At 37.3% G+C, this 18,075-nt stretch overlaps 1 protein-coding gene across 1 annotated transcript in view; it reads left to right on the forward strand.

Annotated features, from left to right (window-relative positions):
• The window catches only part of LOC127638276 (NT-3 growth factor receptor-like), a 281,479-nt gene that overhangs the window by 204,521 nt on the left and 58,883 nt on the right, over positions 1 to 18,075 (forward strand). Inside the window, exon 12 of the mRNA XM_052119739.1 lies at positions 8,589 to 8,777. Coding sequence (XP_051975699.1) covers positions 8,589 to 8,777 — 189 coding nt within the window. The remainder of the gene's footprint in view (positions 1 to 8,588; positions 8,778 to 18,075) is intronic.

Consider the following 18,075-nt stretch of genomic DNA (forward strand, 5'->3'; position numbering starts at 1 on the left):
GCCACATCTTTCGCATTCTAAGTTTCTTTTTACCTTAACATGTTTTGAGGATATTTTGTGCAAATAATCTTTGAGTCCAGGCATTGCCTAGCGGGATGCAATTGAGGAGGCTTTTCAACAAGAAAAGTGGCAAGATGAAGACTTCATTGTTGTTGTCTGCCTTGCAGGCAATCAGAAAACCGGGGAGCCGATTTACTGTGTTCATATTCTCTGTTTACCCAACAAAAGAGTTTTGTCACTGCCGCAGACACCGAGGGGCAGTGCATAAATACCTGGCTATTTCACAAATCAAGACAAGAATAAAGGAACCAACCTTTGGCCATTACTGAGGTTTCATCAGGAATTGAGCAGAGGAGACAGTACAATTATGAACGCAGGATGTGTCTGGAGTGTTATTATATGGCTTATTTTCCAGCCCTCTTCCAATCCCATTCATATGTTAGGAAAGTATAAATCATTCCTTTTCCCATGTCTGTAACTCTCAGTCTTGCTCGTTCTCTCGGGGACGAGGTGTTTTGATGTCAAGGAGACACTTCAATGCACATTGGTGAGATCAGAAGAAGTAATGTGAGTAATTTATTCGTGCCGGTCTTCCTAGACCGCTTTGCATCGCAATCAGTACACAATTGCAATAGGAGAGATGTGGGCATGGATAGTGCCTGTTTTATCTTTTATAGCTACCTGAGATACAGAAGTGCAGGGTGCACTTTCAACATCAAAGGAAGCGACATCAACTCCAGGCAAATGGCATTCAAACAGCAGGGTTCTGATGCCTTTATAAACAGGATCAAATGTTCCCTGTCACCTTTACTCAGATTTGGCCCCAGCAGGTATGAGTATATAGTATATAGAGTGAGTAAGTGCTACACATTGTCAGACAGTTAAAAAAGAGATGTGTTCGATTTTACCTGTCTGTAAATTTTATATATATATATATATATATATATATATATATTTACAACAGTTTGTTCCAGTCTTCGAATCTGATTGGACGAGAGAAGTTCTATGAGCACTGGCGCTTCACTGTGTGTATTCCGCTTGTGTTCATCATCCTAAACTAAAGTGTAAGAGCAGTTCACATGTGTTAAGAGCTAATGTAGGCTATGTGTCTCTTTTTAAAAAACTTTTTTTACATTACATATGTTAGCCAACAGGTGGAGCAAAAGATAATTTTTGTGTGTAAAATGAGCCAGTTGGTGATGTGAAGTAAATCTGTATATATATATATATATGTATATATATATATATATATATATATATATATATATATATATATATATATATATATATATATATATATATATATATATATATTATTATTACTATTATTAGTTTTTATTCTTTCTGTATAGACAATTTTTTTCTCCCCAATTTGTAATGCCTAGTTCCCAATGCGCTCTAAGTCCTTGTCGTGGCATAGTGACTCGCCTCAATCCGGGTGGCGGAGGCCGAACCTCAGTTGCCTCCGCGTCTGAGACTGTCAATCTGCGCATCTTATCGTGTGGCTTGTTGAGCACGTTACCGTGGAGACATAGCGTATGTGGAGGCTTCACGCTATTCTCCACAGCATCCACGCACAACTCACCACACAAACAAAGTTACGCCTGGTGGACGATTAAAAGGGTAAAAAGATCCAATTGTTGGAGCCATAACTAGAGGGATCAGAATGTCATAGAGACTTGAGGGTAGGCTTTTTTGACTAGCAACCTGCTAGTAACTGCATAGCAACACACTGAAAACCACTCAGATCACACTAGCAACCGCATAGCAACACACTAAAAACATTCAGAACACCCTAGCAACCGCATAGCAATGCACTGAATATCACTCAGAACACCCTAACAGCCGCATAGCAACACACTAAAAGCCACTCAGAACAACTTAGCAACTGCTTAGCAATGCGCTAAAACACTCAGAACACACTAGCAATCACATAGCAACTAAATAAAAACCGTTCAGAACACCCTAGCAACTGCATAACAATGCACTAAAAATACTCAGAGCAGCCTAGCAACCACATAGAAACGCACTTAATACTACTCAGAACAACTAGCAGCTGCATGGCATTGCTTTGCCGAAACATTCAGAAAACCTAAGCAACTGCATTCCAACCCCCTAGCAACCACCCAGAACACATTTGCATTGTGGATGCAACTTTTGCATGGGCAGTTCTGTGCTTATGTTTTTCTTTTTTCAGAAAATTTAATAATCTAGTTATTTTTTTCAGCTTAAATAGCAACCGTCTCTCATCTACCAGTGATGCTTGATTCAACTTCCCACGTCTAGTACCTGCGTAGATCTCAACAGCGCAACTGGATTGTAGGTTGCCAGGTTGAGGTCACAAATGAGTTGAAATTTGAGGTCACAAATGAGTCGATTGTGTGAGTAGGATGCGTTTAATATAAGATCTGGCAACTGGACAACCTTGGAATAATATATTGATGTGATTATTCATTTAAAGAGGTTTGGGCCATACGAATTACGTGAGTTTCCTGGGAGAAATAATAAAACGTTGACAGGTATGGTTTCTGGGTGTAATGTCCACAGAATGGCGCCAAAAGGGGTCATATTTTTTGTTGTAAATTATGTTACACTCTCAACAGGAACCCATATTTTATTAAAGGAATATTCCAGGTTCAAAACAAGTTAAGCTCAATCAACAGCATTTGTGGCATAATGTTGATTACCACAAAAAATTACTTTGAATCATCTCTCCTTTTTCTTAAAATGAAGCAAAAATCAATGTTTACAGTGAGACACTTACAATGGAAGTGCATGGGGCCAATATTTGGATGGTTTAAAGGCAGAAATGTGAAGCTTATTATATTGTAAAAGCACTTAAATGAATTCTTCTGTTAAAACTCATGCATTATTTGAGCTGAAAGTTACAGTCATTTTAGGGTTTTAGGGTTTTTGAAATTACATCTTTACACATAAAAGGTTAATAAGCGATTTTGACACACTAAAATCATATTAATATGCTAATTGTTTTGTAGCTATACTTTTGAAACATTGAGTATTTTACTGTTTATGTATTGGCCCCATTCACTTCCTTTGTAAATACCTTACTTTTACCCAGATTTTTTGCTTTTTTAAAAGAATAGGGGCGACATTGGGGCGGCTGTGGCTCAGTTGGTAGAGCGGGTTGGCCACTAATTGCAGGGTTGGTGGTTCGAATCCCGGCCCACACAGCTCCACATGCTGAAGTGTCCTTGGGCAAGACACTGAACCCCAAGTTGCTCCCAATGGCAGGCTAGCTTACATACCTTACATAGCAGCTCTGCCGCCATTGGTGTATGAATATGTGTGTGTGTATGGGTAATGAGATGCAGTGTAAAAGCACTTTGAATACCGTTAAGGCTTAAAAAGGCGCTATATAAGTGCAGACCGTTTACCATTATGCCACAAATGCTGTCAATTGAGCTTAACTTCTATTGAACTTGGAATATTAGTTTATCTCTATCCCAAACCCCAATGTTAAACTAAAATTAAGTTTTAGAGTGAAAATGCAACCTCTGAATCCTGCGTTGTTTATGTAAACTCGGTTTCTTCTGGGTTGCCATTAGACCAGAACCCGTGTCTCTGAGGTTGTTGGCGCAATGTGCAAACAGCAGTGCTAGAGGTGAATGTGTACACTCTTATTTTTTCACAATTCGCAGTATTCTGAAGCCATCTGATTGCTTTGTTTGAGGAAGAGACCCATATGTTGTTATTTGCTGAAACCCCCCCCAACCATATCTCTCAAATCTCATTCACAATTGTTCACTTTCAGTGATGTCAAACTTCATTGGTTCTCACATGACTAATCTCAATGCAGTTCATATGAATGTTTAAAGCTGAGCATTTGAAAGACATGAACTTAAGAAAGAAAATCATACATGCTTGGAATGAAATGAGAGAAGGTTCACGATGACAGACTATTACATTTTTTTATTTTAAATATCTCCCTTTTTTGCCTGGGTAGATGTTTTTAGTTTTGGTTTTTTTGTTAAACGGATCATCCCTGTCATAAGTTTTTACTTAATATATCCTAAGATATATCCTGACAGTCTTACCAAAGTTTCCCTCCATGTCCTACAGGGGTATTTTTGTGCTGGATAAATGTCCACAAGTTGACAGTCTGAGCAATCCATCACACATCTGTCACTTCCTATCACATCCTAGCCCCTCCAATCTCATAGCAACCCCCCTCAATTTTCTGGCTAGAAAATGCTGGCTCTTGTCCGGCCATCACACAATCTTATTAATTGCTTTTGTTCTTCAGTTGCGGAAGTAAAATAAAGGATTTTAAAATAAAGTTTTCTTGTAGCCAATAAATAGTTTTGAGTAAAAACGTAAAGCATAATTCATCAGTGAATGACATTTATTAGTGCATTATGTAAGACTCAGTCACAACGTACACTTAGAGTGGGCTAAAAAGACCTAGAAAAGTTTTATTTTTAGTAATATATTATTCATTTTGCCTTTTTTATCAACTCTGAAAACATATATTTTTTTTGCATTTCAGTGATAACAATGAGATTGAAAAACTGAAAACTTTTGGTGGTTTCATACTTTATTTTATTTTATTTGTATTATCTCAGGCAGCTCCTTTGAAGCTCCTTTGACATCTTCTGAATGTAACACTGTTGGGTGTTTCCACATACATGGAAGTCCTGCAAAATATGTCACTTTTGAATTTTCTGGGATAGCTCATTTTCTGATCAGACGCTTAAACAAATTGTTTCCTTCACTTCATTGATAGAGCTCCTAACTAGAAATGCCAAAAGGCAACAGTAAGTTAATGCAATCTTCAATTCACTGTGCCAGCTGTATAATAGGATTTTGAAAGTGCCATTCGATATGCTGTGTATTTATTTTGAAGCATATTTACAGCTGTGCCTGACCTTGCGCATCTCTAAGTATAACCTGAAGATATAAAGGAGGAATTTTAAAGAGTATTGTTCCTTTTAAGCCTAATGCGTAATAATATTAATTATTAATTATCACAGTCATTACAGTATGAAATGTGGTTAATTGAATATTATCAGGGTTATTGTTTTCAAAATCACGGGTATTTGTCCTAGAGCATTTTTCACCTTGCTAAACTCCTTTTGGTATTTACAGAAAATATTTAAAGCTTATTTGGCTTTTAGCTTGACCCAGGCCTTCCAATTAAGGAAAAGAAAATCATTTTTAACTACCCAATTAGCTGAAAGGTTCATTTGACAGTTAGCTGAACGTTGCCTCCTGTCTTAAAGGCTAAAACTAATTAAGAATTTAACCAAGATTTCCCATTATATATGTAACAGCCGGCCAGTGATATTGTCTCAAAATAATCTCTATTTATATGCCTGCAAGTGATTGTGGCTGCTCATTACATTTGGATTTCAGCAAGAGGTTCACAAAGGCCAGTACAAAATCAGATAAAAGTCATTTTACAGTTCAGCTGAAGAATTATTTCAATTCCAAATTAACCCTTGATGAATACTGGTCAAGAGACAAACATTTAGATTTAATTTTAGATTAAATATTTACTAAATAAAATAACAGTATGTATGTGAGCATATACCTTTGTTTATGTATATTACAATGTTGTTATATTTTACAGTATTTAAATAGCATAATATAATATTCTGCATTTATGTAATTCATTGACTATTTTAACAAACTGTCAGAAAAATGAAATAAAGACTGAATAGCTCTTTTATGATTGTTAATAAAATAATCCTTCATGATAATGATGCATTCACTGTAAAAAAAAAGTACACATTTAAAAATAGTCAGCCTTTTGCTATTTAATATGTAGTGGCCACGACAATACCAAGTGAACCGAACATGTCCCCTCTCAGTCACCGTACCTTTGCATTGAAAACAGCAATAATTTCCTTAGGTACTCCTGGACACAGTTTTCCTTGGTTTTTGGCTGATGGCATGTTCTAAGCTTCTTGGAGAATTCACCACAGTTCTTCAATCTATTTAGGCTGTCTCAATTGCTTTTGTCTCTTCATGTAATCTCAGACTGACTCTATGTTCAGTGGGGGACTCTGTGGGGGTCATGCTATCTGTTGAAGGGCTCCCTGTTCTTCTAATCTATTCTATTTTATTTGCAAAAGGAATGTGTGGGAGTTTAAAATGTATATTTCCTATTGACACACTAAAGCTGACTATATCTAAATACACATCTTAAGACAAATGTTTCTGTGAAACAGCTTATGTTCCTAAGACTTTTGCACAGTACTGTATATATAATCTCCTGAGTGAATGAAAAACACTTACAATGCATATTGTTGGGTCTTTTTCTCTGTGTCGCTAACAGTGAAATGGCTGTGTTCAAGGACGTAGATTTGGCTTGAACATTGCCTTCTTTGTGTACTTTGACTAGTCCCTTAAAAAAAAAAAAAAAAAAAAAAAAAAAGAAAAGAAAGTGAGGCACAGTCAAGCATTGTATGTCTGTCTGTGTCCAGTTCACTCTTTGGCCTTGTGTCAAGATGTCTGACCATATGAACTAAATGGCCTCATGAATTTTCCTAAGAAAGAGCCAAGGTCGGTCTCAATGTCAGACACAAAGACCTTGACAGTCTTAGCTGTCCTGCATGCATTTATTCAATCTTTCCATATATTACCTTGGATTTCTGGCACTATTGTTCCGATATACACAGTTCAGCTGACTTATGTATCACAGGCTTGCGGGCCTGAATCTGAACATGGGTGTTTTTTTGTGTTGGTGCGGATAAATGAACCAATGATAGAACTATGGAAAACTTGGGGTGTCAGTGTTTATGGTGTCCTGGGGCCACCGCGGCTCAGTGTTGAGTCTGGGGTTGAGTCAGGGCAATGTGCTTAATGTTTGCTGAAATGATAGAGCAGGGCTCAATGGCCATTCGAGATTTGAGAGATAACATTTATTCTGACAAATGAGCCTTCACCACCTTTTGCTCTCAGACTTATTGAGCTGCATTTATTATCCATTGAAGTAGATTTCTGGCATTGCATTGCACTATGCCAGTCCAATCTGTCATTGCTCTCTTAAGCTGCATTCATATATTCAGTGTTAGGGACTCAAAATCAAATTCATTAACAGGTATGATTTCTCAATCCTTTAAACAACATCTTAAATGAGTGGCTTAAATACTATCTGTATGAATTAATAAAAATTGTCAAGCTAATTTTCTATGGTTGTGAAAGCCAAGAATAACACCTGTAATAATACAATGGTTTCGGGTTTACCTGACTGTACTTCTACATTTATGGGGTGTTTATTTAAAGGAATATTCCAGGTTCAATACAAGTTAAGCTCAATCAACAGCATTTGTGGCATAATTCTGATTACCCCAAAAAATTTCTTTTATTTTTTTTTGTTTAGAAAAATGTTACAGTGCGCCACTTACTATGGAAGTGAATGGGGCCAATTTTTGGAGGGTTTAAACATAGAAATATGAAGCTTATAATTTTATAAAAGCACTTACATTAATTATTCTGTTAAAACTCTTGCATTATTTAAGCTGTAATGTTGTTTAAATCATAATTTTTTACAGTTGTTTTGAGATTTTGGTTTGTTGACATTATATTGTCATGGCAGCAAAGTTGTAAAATTGGTTATGTCTTTACACAGTAAAGGTTAGTAAGTGATTTTATAACATTCAAATCATGTTAACATGCATATTGTTTACATCTTCTGGCTATACTTTTAAAAAAGTGAGTATTTTAATGTTTACCAATTAGCCCCATTCAATTCCATTGTAAGTGCCTCACTGGAACCCATCCATCCATCCATCCATCGTCAACCGCTTATCCTGTGTACAGGGTCGCGGGGGGCTGGAGCCTATCCCAGCTAACATTGGGCGAAAGGCGGGGGACACCCTGGACAGGTCGCCAGTCACTGGAACCCAGATTTTAGCTTTTTTTAATCAAATGCCAAAAAATGTTTTGGTAACCAATATAATGCTACATATGTTGTTGATATAGCTTAACTTGTATTGAACCCGGAATATTCCTTTAAAATGTGTTCTTAATTTCAATAATGGCTAGACGGAGAGCAACAGAATGGAAAAGGAAGCAGGGTTTCACTTTTTTTAAAGTTGGAATATGACAAAATGTCTTAAAAACACAACACTCATAAGGGAATGCTCAGAAAATGTGCATGACACAATGGCAAAGACTTACATAAAAATTTGTATAGCTATAGCGGCAGTGCTTTAAATGAGATAAACTTAAAGATGCAAGCTAATTAAAGCACAAATGCTTATCTCAACAAAAATTTAAAGTAGTTAACCGCACTAATCATATTTAGCATTTAGCACTCTAAAACAGTTAGCGCTTCCATGCGAAAACAAGACACTTGTACATTTTCAACGCTTCAATAGAAGACATTTCACCACCCGACTAGGTGGGGTCACCCTTGAGCATTTTTAGGCTTCAATGCGAGAAATTTAGCCGAATCCAACCAGAAGTAGGACCCTCTTGAGTGCTTTGCCACTTAAATTTGGGAAAATTGGCTCATACAGGACAGTTGGCAACCCTAAAAACTAGAATGAATACAATATTCTGCTGCTTTGTGAACATAACCTTTTTTGACTGACTTTTTCTCCTTCTCTTCTTCTTTGCAGGACCAGTGGCTGTTATCAGCGGCGAGGAAGATTCCGCAAGCCCCCTTCACCATGTTAACCATGGCATTATGACCCCATGCACCCTGGATGCTGGGCCAGATGCAGTTGTGATTGGCATGACCCGTATCCCAGTGATCGAGAATCCACAGTACTTCCGGCTCGGGCACAACTGCAACAAACCCGCAACATGTGAGTACCAAATGGGCAAAACTTGCCAAAAGCCCTCTTCCCTAATACAATGGCAGACATTCCCAAGCTCTTCTTTGCCCCCTTGAGTCTTTTCCCAGACAGAACTGATTCAATTAAAGCCTGAAGACTGCTGCTCTTTTAAAAGCCCATGAAAGCTTAGTTATTACAGTGAGTGGCATCAAAATCTGCTGTGGTTTGTGTCATTTCTGTCCTTGCCTAAATTTTAACAGTTAGTACGTACATCGACTGTCCCTCTTTGTAGGTCTATATCACATTTTAGTGCACCTACTTTACTATCACATTTTAGTACACCTACTGTACTGCCATATATTTTTAGAGTAAATTAGGTTTGGGTTTAAATTTTGGTCAGCTGCAAAGTCCCTCGTGCCTTACAGATTACATTTTTGACAAAAGCATATGTATGATTGATAGAGAGATGGTGAAGTGAGACACAGTGGAGTGAAATATAGTCCAGTATGCAAACTCAGACATAAATGCATGGTCAATGACTTGCCAACATGTAGTCTGGTTGAACACACTTAACATGCATTTTTGCGTTACTGGTGCAGGGAAAAACCATAGTACTCAAGGGGGCGATAGAGTTACCTTCAAAAGTTTGTGCCATGAAACCACATTTCCCCTACTGTCATTCACTCCACGTTGTGTCGATTGTAGTGACACAAGGGGTCTCTTCTGAGAGCGTTGCGTACCTCTGATCTTGAACTTGAGAAAAGGCCAATGTCAAGTTGGCAGACAGAATTTGCATGTTCCACCCCGGACATACGGGTATAAAGGGAGCGGCCAGACAGATTTTTGATCAGGTTGTGTGATCAGCGAGCTGTGTGACACACGACTGCTTCACCCACCTCTGCAAGAGAGCTTGCTGTTGGATCTGATGGCGCAATCCAGCAGCTTTCTCCTCTCTACACGCTGTGCAGATTCTGAAAGAGTTTATTTTCCACTAAAAGAGTTTGATTCTGGTTAAAGAGCAACATACACAAGTGAACGTTGAACGTCCTTTTAAGGACTCGTCTTTTTAAAGATGCCCTTCTGCCGCTGTGTCGTTCCTGGATGCGGTCGATTGCTCTCCACTTCTTGGAACAGTCCTCGCTGCCCCCCGGTCTCCGTGTCTGTAGCAACTCCTCACTTGTCAGGCAGGATCTACCATCGCACCATGTCCATGGGTGTCTTGACAAACCCTGTGTGTATTAATCACAAGTTACCTCCCCCCAGTTTGGGCAGGTCGTGGTCTCCGCAGGAAGAATAGGAACAGGAAAAGACGCCTTCCCTGATGCATCTATAAAGTTAAGATAGCCCCAGCCACTTTTTAACTCTATACATAGAGCGAGAAAAGGTGTGGCTGGCCGGCTGGCTCCCATACAAGTCATGTCGCCTGTTTCCGTATGGGTACGGGGAACCTAAGAGCGGTATATGACACCTTTTATTGGGGGGCGTTGGGGAGGGTTATGTGCAGCCGACCCAGCTGCTTCTAGCACTCAACAGCCTGCCTGCACCTGGCTCGGCAGCCACGTAACACGGGGTAGTGCATGGCGTTTTTATTTGGGACACCTCGTGTCACTACAATCGACACAACGTCGGGTGAGTGACAGAAGGGGAACATCATGGTTACTTTTGTATGTCATGGTTACTTTTGTAACCTTCGTTCCCCGATGGAAGGAACGAGATGTTGTGTTCCCCTTGCCACGTCACTATCCTTACCACTGTAAACCGCTGTAACCCTATTCTCGGCTCCTCAGTGAAAACCTGTCTGGCATTTGCAGGCCCGCTCCCTTTATACCTTGTATGTCCGGGGCGGGGCAAGCAAATTCTGTCTGCCAACTTGACATAGGCCTTTTCTCAAGTTCAAGTTCAGAGGTACTTGAGGCTCTCAGAAGAGACCACTTGTGTCACTACAATCGACACAATGTCTCGTTCCTTCCATTGGGGAACGGCGGTTACAATAGTAACCATGACGGTTCTATTATTCGGGTAATTTGCTATAAATATATTGACTTTAACTTACTTTCTTTTACAATAGTTGAGTTGAAAGGGAAAACCTAACATTGAAGTAAACATTTCACCCTGATGTCCACTATAGCGGCCTTTGTGACATGCATGCTTGTGTTGTGTTATGAATTGAGGTCTGATACATTTCAAAATTTGCACTTGACAAGTTTCAAATACCGTACAAGTAAAAATTTACTTTGGTGAGTAAATCAAATTCACGGGGGTATTTGCACGTAATGGGCCTTATTCATGAAACTCGATCAGAACAAATTTGTGTGTAAATAGTTTCATGAATCCATTCTTATGTAAATTATCCCATAGAATTGATTGGCAGGGTGAACTCAGAATGTAGCTATTGTGCATGGAGCAAAAAGTTAATTCTGGACTCTGTCCACAACCTTCCTACCATGAACCCTCATAGTTTCCCAAGATATTTCAATTTAATCCGCTTTAACCAGGGTCAACAAAACTAAAAATCCATAACTTTGGACTCAATTGGTAAACCATTTCAGATGATTTCTCTCCACCTGGGAAGAGGATTCCTGCTAGTCCTTTTGGTGAGCTTTGACAGACAAGGCCATAGAGGTTTCTATTCTTCTACATGGCCTAGATCCAGACTAATCTGTGAATTATCTGTTTTTGGGATTTTACATTTTCCAAGGTTGGCAGACTGTATCCCCTTAACGTTTCTATTCTCTCTCTTTTCTACCCAATCCATCTGTACTTATTATAATCTGTTCTATGAGTTCCAAATTGAGTGAGAATTGGATTTTCTGTAGTGCACAGGAAAAATCTTTGTTACCTTTTGTTTTCAGTCATCATGTGCTTCCTGCAGTCTGGGAAATTCTGAACTAAGCAAGCTTTGTTAAATCGGCTTAATTTTATTGGCCTCTATAGATAGGATTCTGATGGGTCTCTTTTAAACCCAGAGAAGCATTGGAGCATAGTTGGTCATAGTGTGCTGCATTGTTGCCCCTTAATCAAATGAATATCATTTGTTTGTGGGCAGTTGCGAGCAACAAATGCAGAATATCGCTATAGAAGTGATCAAGGAGATTAATTGTATTTCAACGGAGCAAGGGTAAATAAAAATATACTGTAGGTTATTGAATTAATTCAGATAAGGTTTATATAGGATAAGGTTTTTTTTGATAATTTTTTTATTTTCAGTTTGTTTTTTCAATTTAGTTTAATTTTAATTAGTTTGAACTCTATGACTGCTAGTTTAGGTTTAGTTTTAGTTTTCAGTATGTACATTTTTTTTTTTTTTTGTCTTATTGTTTTAGGGCTGCCAAAGTTAACACATTTATTGATATCTTTTTGAAGCAAAGATTCATATCTGGATCAAAGGAGGAAGTGGGAGCCGGTATTCACAGTCCACTTGAGTCAGAGTTTTATTAACAAAAATAATAGAAAAACGCTTTACAGCTTCACACTCAACCAAAAGTCTGCTTTGCTGCAAAAAAGATAAGACAGATACGCTTTTCAGCACAACAGTCTATATAAACACTGGTAACAGACACGTAGTCTCTGATCTGTAATTCTCTCTCTCTCTCTCTCTCTCTCTCCCTGGACTGGGCCATCTTTTATCTTCCCCACTTTCACTGCAAACATAGAAATGGTAATTATTCACAATTAATCTCAGGTGTATATCCTTACGGGTTCTCTCTCCCCAGACGGCGCTCGATCATGCCCTCATTTCCATAATTTTTATTATAACATTGTTACATTTCTCAGCGCTTTCAACTGTTACCAATGTCTATTTTTATTTTCATATTTAATGAAGGTAGGTAGTTTCAAAAGTTTCACATTTTATAATATACTGTGTATTACAACTTAAGGTAACACTTTCTTTGAAGCACATATTTATAATGCATTGTAAAGGCTTTATAATGCACTAGCAATGTCTCATAATACACCTTAAAATATGTTATAACTTCTCATAAATAATTGTAACCACAATTATAATACATTATAAATCTTACACAAGCAACATCCAATTTTATCAGCAGAAATGATAATGTATTATATATTTTTTAAATACTGTATTTATAATAGGTATGCTTTAAGTAAAGTGACAAAAGCAATGTCTTCTTATAAACATCCATTAGGTAATTTTATGTGTTTATAAGACATTATAAGTTATGCTGGAAGTTATATACATTATACATGCACAAAATACAAAATAACACACATTCATTGCAAATTTTGAGGTATTACGAAAAACCACGTAGGTTAAAATATATCAGAAACTCTTTCACGAGAAAAATATGTGTATGTTGATCACACATTTAGCCAATCTTCTTGGGTGTAAACACACCAAATTTATCTTAGAACCCATCAAACTGATTCTATACTGGACTCTATTCAATAAACTTTAATGTTTAATACTCTAAATTTTAACTATGAATAGGGGAATCTTATAATATTTTATAACTGTATTTTTCCTTTGAGTTTTTAGAGTGTTTTTGTTAGATTTTCCTGTTCTCTCTACTTTTTTTTGCCAAGAAACACATATTATTTTCTTTTAGTTTTATGAATCCTGTATTGATCATAGTCTGACTTTGATCTACTGACTGACCTTTTTCCATGACAGCAAATTCACTTTTCAAAGTCCTTCCTGATATAGAAATGTTTTGAAAGAAATAAAGAATGGTGTTCTTAAATATGTATGTGACATGCAGTACATACTGTACTATCTCTCCTCTCTTCTACATCTCAAAATGTTTTAAGTACCTTTCTACGTAACACCAAAACACATTTAACACCCTAATTGTTCGCATTTGAGTGAACTCATATTACAGTATATAAAAAAAATGGAGGGACACAGATGAAAAACGACAGAGCTGTAGGCGAACAAAGCCAATATCCGCTGCGCCATGAAGCTGATACACAATCAAACAGTGCCTGGTGGCAAAGGAGAAGCACATGGATGGCTTGTAAAGCATCTAAATTTGTCATTTTGTACATGGAGAACAGAGATCGTGAATTAAATTAGGTATCAGTACCCCTGGATGATGACTTTCCAGCCAATCTTGTTAGATTGATAGACCATGGAATGTTTCATTTGATTAGATTAAGTCTCTGTTGTGTTGTATTGAAATAGTGGTTAAGGATTTGGCGACCAAAATATTCCAAGACACTTTGACAAACAAAAAGTTCCAAGTTCCAACACAGCTAAAGGAGATCATCAACCCTTAACATAGATTGTTCATATTGTAATGACATTTTAATTATAACAGGATTATTTTTTAAATATTATTTGATTTTTTTTTAAATAAAATACAAATACAGTGGTGCGAGTTTGGGGGTGGGACTAATGGTTAGTACAACCAATTCAAATGGGGGCAGTTTCTTGAATCTGAATTCTGAAATATTTTTGCAATTCCGTTCATTCCGTTAGAAATTACACATTTCAGCTTTAAATCCCTCCTAAAAGATCCACTCCTCCCACCCAGGACACCATATAGGCTAACAGTTATTTAAATAATATTAAGTGAAAAAAAGATGTATATCCTCCTGAGACACCGTCATTAGGTTTTGGCTTCTCTATTGGCTATGCATAATTCAATTTCATTTTAACTAACTAATCTCAGTTCTGGAGACTCTGGGCAGTCATTAAAGGGTTAAACTTTTGCCGTTACTTTTTTAGTCATGTGAAAAAATAACATGGTGCTGATCTCAGCTGAGTTTGTCTTTGGGGAAATGGCAACAAAACTACATCTGGTAAGAAACCTCATGAAGATTTTATAGTAAAACCTGTTTTGAGTCAAAAGAGTAGTCTCTAGTTGCATCCCATATTATCATGAAATGGCACGCTGTTAAACACAATGAACACGTACGTGGACTATATGCTCATTTTTCCTTAAAATATCCATTATTTACTGAGGGCCTGGATAGCTCAGCGAGTACTGACACTGACTACTACCCCTGGAGTCGTGAGTTTGAGTCCAGGGCGTGCTGAGTGACTCCAGCCAGGTCTCCTAAGCAACCAAATTCACATGGGGTAACTTCCTCATGGTTGCTATAATGTGTGGTTCTCACTCTCGGTGGGGCATGTGGTGAGTTGTGCGTGGATGCCGCAGAGAATACCGTGGGCCTCCACACGTGCTTCATCTCCGCGGTAACGCGCTCAACAAGCCACGTGATAAGATGCGAGGATTGACGTCTCAAACAGGGAGACAACTGAGATTTGTCCTCCACCACCCAGATTGAGGCGAGTCACTACGCCAGCTCAAGGACTTATAGCACATTGGGGATTGGGCATTCCAAGTTGGGGTGAAAATTATATCTATTATTTTCTGTGCATTATTACGAAACTGAAATCAATGGATGCATAAGAAATTAGCATAACTAATTCCAATTAAAGGTAATGACCAGCATCATCAGCATCATCACTGCCAACCATGTTAAAAAAAAATGTTGCATGAAAAATTCAAAATCTATGTACTGATTACCATTGTCCCATGTCTGCCAAACTTGCTAAATGGTCCAAACGTCATCTGCAGCCTGATACTGAAACATTTGGTCAGATGTTAGAAGTGAATGCACTAGGCTCTATAGGACTGCTATAGGTTGCTCCCTTGCTTACTATTTAGAGAATGACTAGCTTTGGGTGCATCCATTGATTTCAGTTTCGTAATAATGCACAGTGTGCCGTCTGCCTGCACTGGTCTCTGTTTGAAATACACCTTATTTTCATCCTAACTATTTTTAAAGTCTCTGAAAGCAAAATGTTCTAGCTTTCAGAGACTTTAAAAATAGTTAGGATGAAAATAAGAAAATATCTTATGTAATGGCTGTAACTTCCAAAAACAAGAATAATTAACACTCCTTAATACATAATGAACAATTTTATAATTTAAAATAAATAATTACTTTCTATAGCATGGTATTATTTAATATTTCACAACTTAGTCCTTCTGTCCACATATATGGATATAATGTTTAGGAAAACTATTTGGCCTAAAACATTTAATTATTTATTTTTTGCATGTTTCTGAGAGTCTACTAGTTAGAAAAAAGAAAGAAAGGGGGATGGTAAATGCACACAACAGACACGCTCATGTCTCACGAGGATAAGTACTTAAACACACTCTTTTTTCAAATATTGTAAACCTATTCAAATATTCACTGAGTTTTGCATTATGAACTGCATGTATCATTAATGTCATAACACCTTATGTTTTGTTTGTGTGTTTACAGCATGGCTTTCGAGAATGAAAGATAGCACGTTTAAAGATTAATGGCACATGCCTATTTTTTATTTATTTTATAAATTTTACAAGGAGATGAAATGAGGCGGAACCGAGATTTCAACATAAAAATGTGGCTTTATGTTAACATGGGCATGAGACATTATTAATTCATGTTTTTTTGTCAGGAGTCAAGATTGACTTTAAAACAGGGCTGGACTGGTAATCTGGCATACCGGGCATTTTCCCGCACTTTGGGGCCAATCAGGGGTGGACTGGCCATCGGGAGAACCGAGCGGGCCAGTTGGTCGGCCGCGAAAAGGGCCAAATGGGACGCGATAAGCTAAAATGAGCTGCTGCGTTATGCAGAACGGACCACAAAACGGCACCGCGCTATGCAGAAAAGGAGAGCGAATTTTTGGGTCAGTTGCTGTATCACAGGTAGTTTGTCACTAGCATTCCTCGCTAACAAGATTAAGGGGTTGAAACCAACAAAATATTGTAATGCCACATCTAAATGGACACACTATCACAATATTATGGGATAGTTCACCCCAAAATTACAATTCTGTGATGACAATTAAAAATGTCCTTCTGTAGAACACAAAAGGAGATGTTAGTCAGAATGTTAGCCTCAGTCACAGACTACATTTTGTCCTGGGATAAGCTATCACTATAATGAAACCACTTGACCAGTTGGCAGGTCATTAGTGTTATATAAAAAACAAGATGGCTATATTAGCTACATGTTTGACATGTACAGTAGTTTTATTATAACAGGCTGGCTGGAATGTTGTACTATGTTGGCTAAACTCAGTGAACCCTTCGCTCAATAGTTGTCAATTACCCAAGTCTCTACCCTGCAATCATCTCTCTCCGGACTTGAACCCTGGACCTTGTGGCATTTTAACAGTGAACTCATTTTACCTCAATTACTCATTGTAGGACATCACATAATTTCACAGAACATTTGAGTATTTGAATATAAATGTACACAAAGATGTATTCTGTAAGTTTGAGAATGCATGTGGACTTAGGTGGGAATTTGTAGGTGTTTTTGACTCAGGGAGCCACAATCCGATGAAAAAAAAAAAAAAAGATTCTTAATGGGTCATAAACTCAGTTTGTATGCACATAGAAAGGAATTAACTTATTATATTATAATATACAATATTTGCCCCAGATCTGGTTTTCAATGGAGTTTATACCTTTATGAGGGTATATTTCTGACATTTTCTATGTAAAATTAAACAGATTCTCAATCTGAGTAATTATACTTTTATCTATTAAATTAAATTAGCATCAACGTATGTGATAATATGTGATTGTACGTATTAACTACACCTACAGTAAATTAAAAGGAAATACTGTTCTTTAGATGTTACAAATCAATTTAATGCAAATACCCCTACATTTTTATCACTTTTGGTAAAATGTTTTCCATGGGCTTTCATTAATTTCTTACCCAGGTTTGCTGTTTTTACAGCATTGTATACCTCATGGCACTTATCTCTAGCTTTAATTTATAAAACTGTATCTGTATTTACAATTTTGACTATTCATATTTTGTCTATTGATCCACAATCGTTTGAGAAATAATTGTGATACATCATTGCATCTATTTTTTTCCTCAGCTTTATCATACCATCTATCTGAACAATATTGGAATGGATCATTCAAGAGCTTAAGGATATATATTTTTTTCATTCATCTTTTCAGTCCTTTGTATGATAGAGGATTATTTTATTGTCTGTCTTTGAGAAACCTTGGCAAAGAGAAAGGAACAGCCTTATCTGTTTTGACAGAGCACCTTTCTTTCCAATAGCATTAAAAAAAGACGATCTTCTCTCTTATGTCTTCTGGCAAGATTAGAGGAAAAGAGCTATAGAGATTTACAGACCATTTGCTGCTGTCATTTTGGTACAGGGACTTTCAAAGTGAAGTTCCGCATGGACTCGCTTTTCGTAAACTCATTTTGCTTGTTATTTTATCTCAATTTATTGCATTTAAAATGACTTCTTTTAAAATGTCTTCTAAGCATTTTTGCTCTTAAATATACTGTATAGTGAATGCACTAGATCGGCTACATCCTATAG

Source organism: Xyrauchen texanus, chromosome 46, assembly GCF_025860055.1.
Source record: "Xyrauchen texanus isolate HMW12.3.18 chromosome 46, RBS_HiC_50CHRs, whole genome shotgun sequence".
NCBI lineage: Eukaryota > Metazoa > Chordata > Actinopteri > Cypriniformes > Catostomidae > Xyrauchen > Xyrauchen texanus.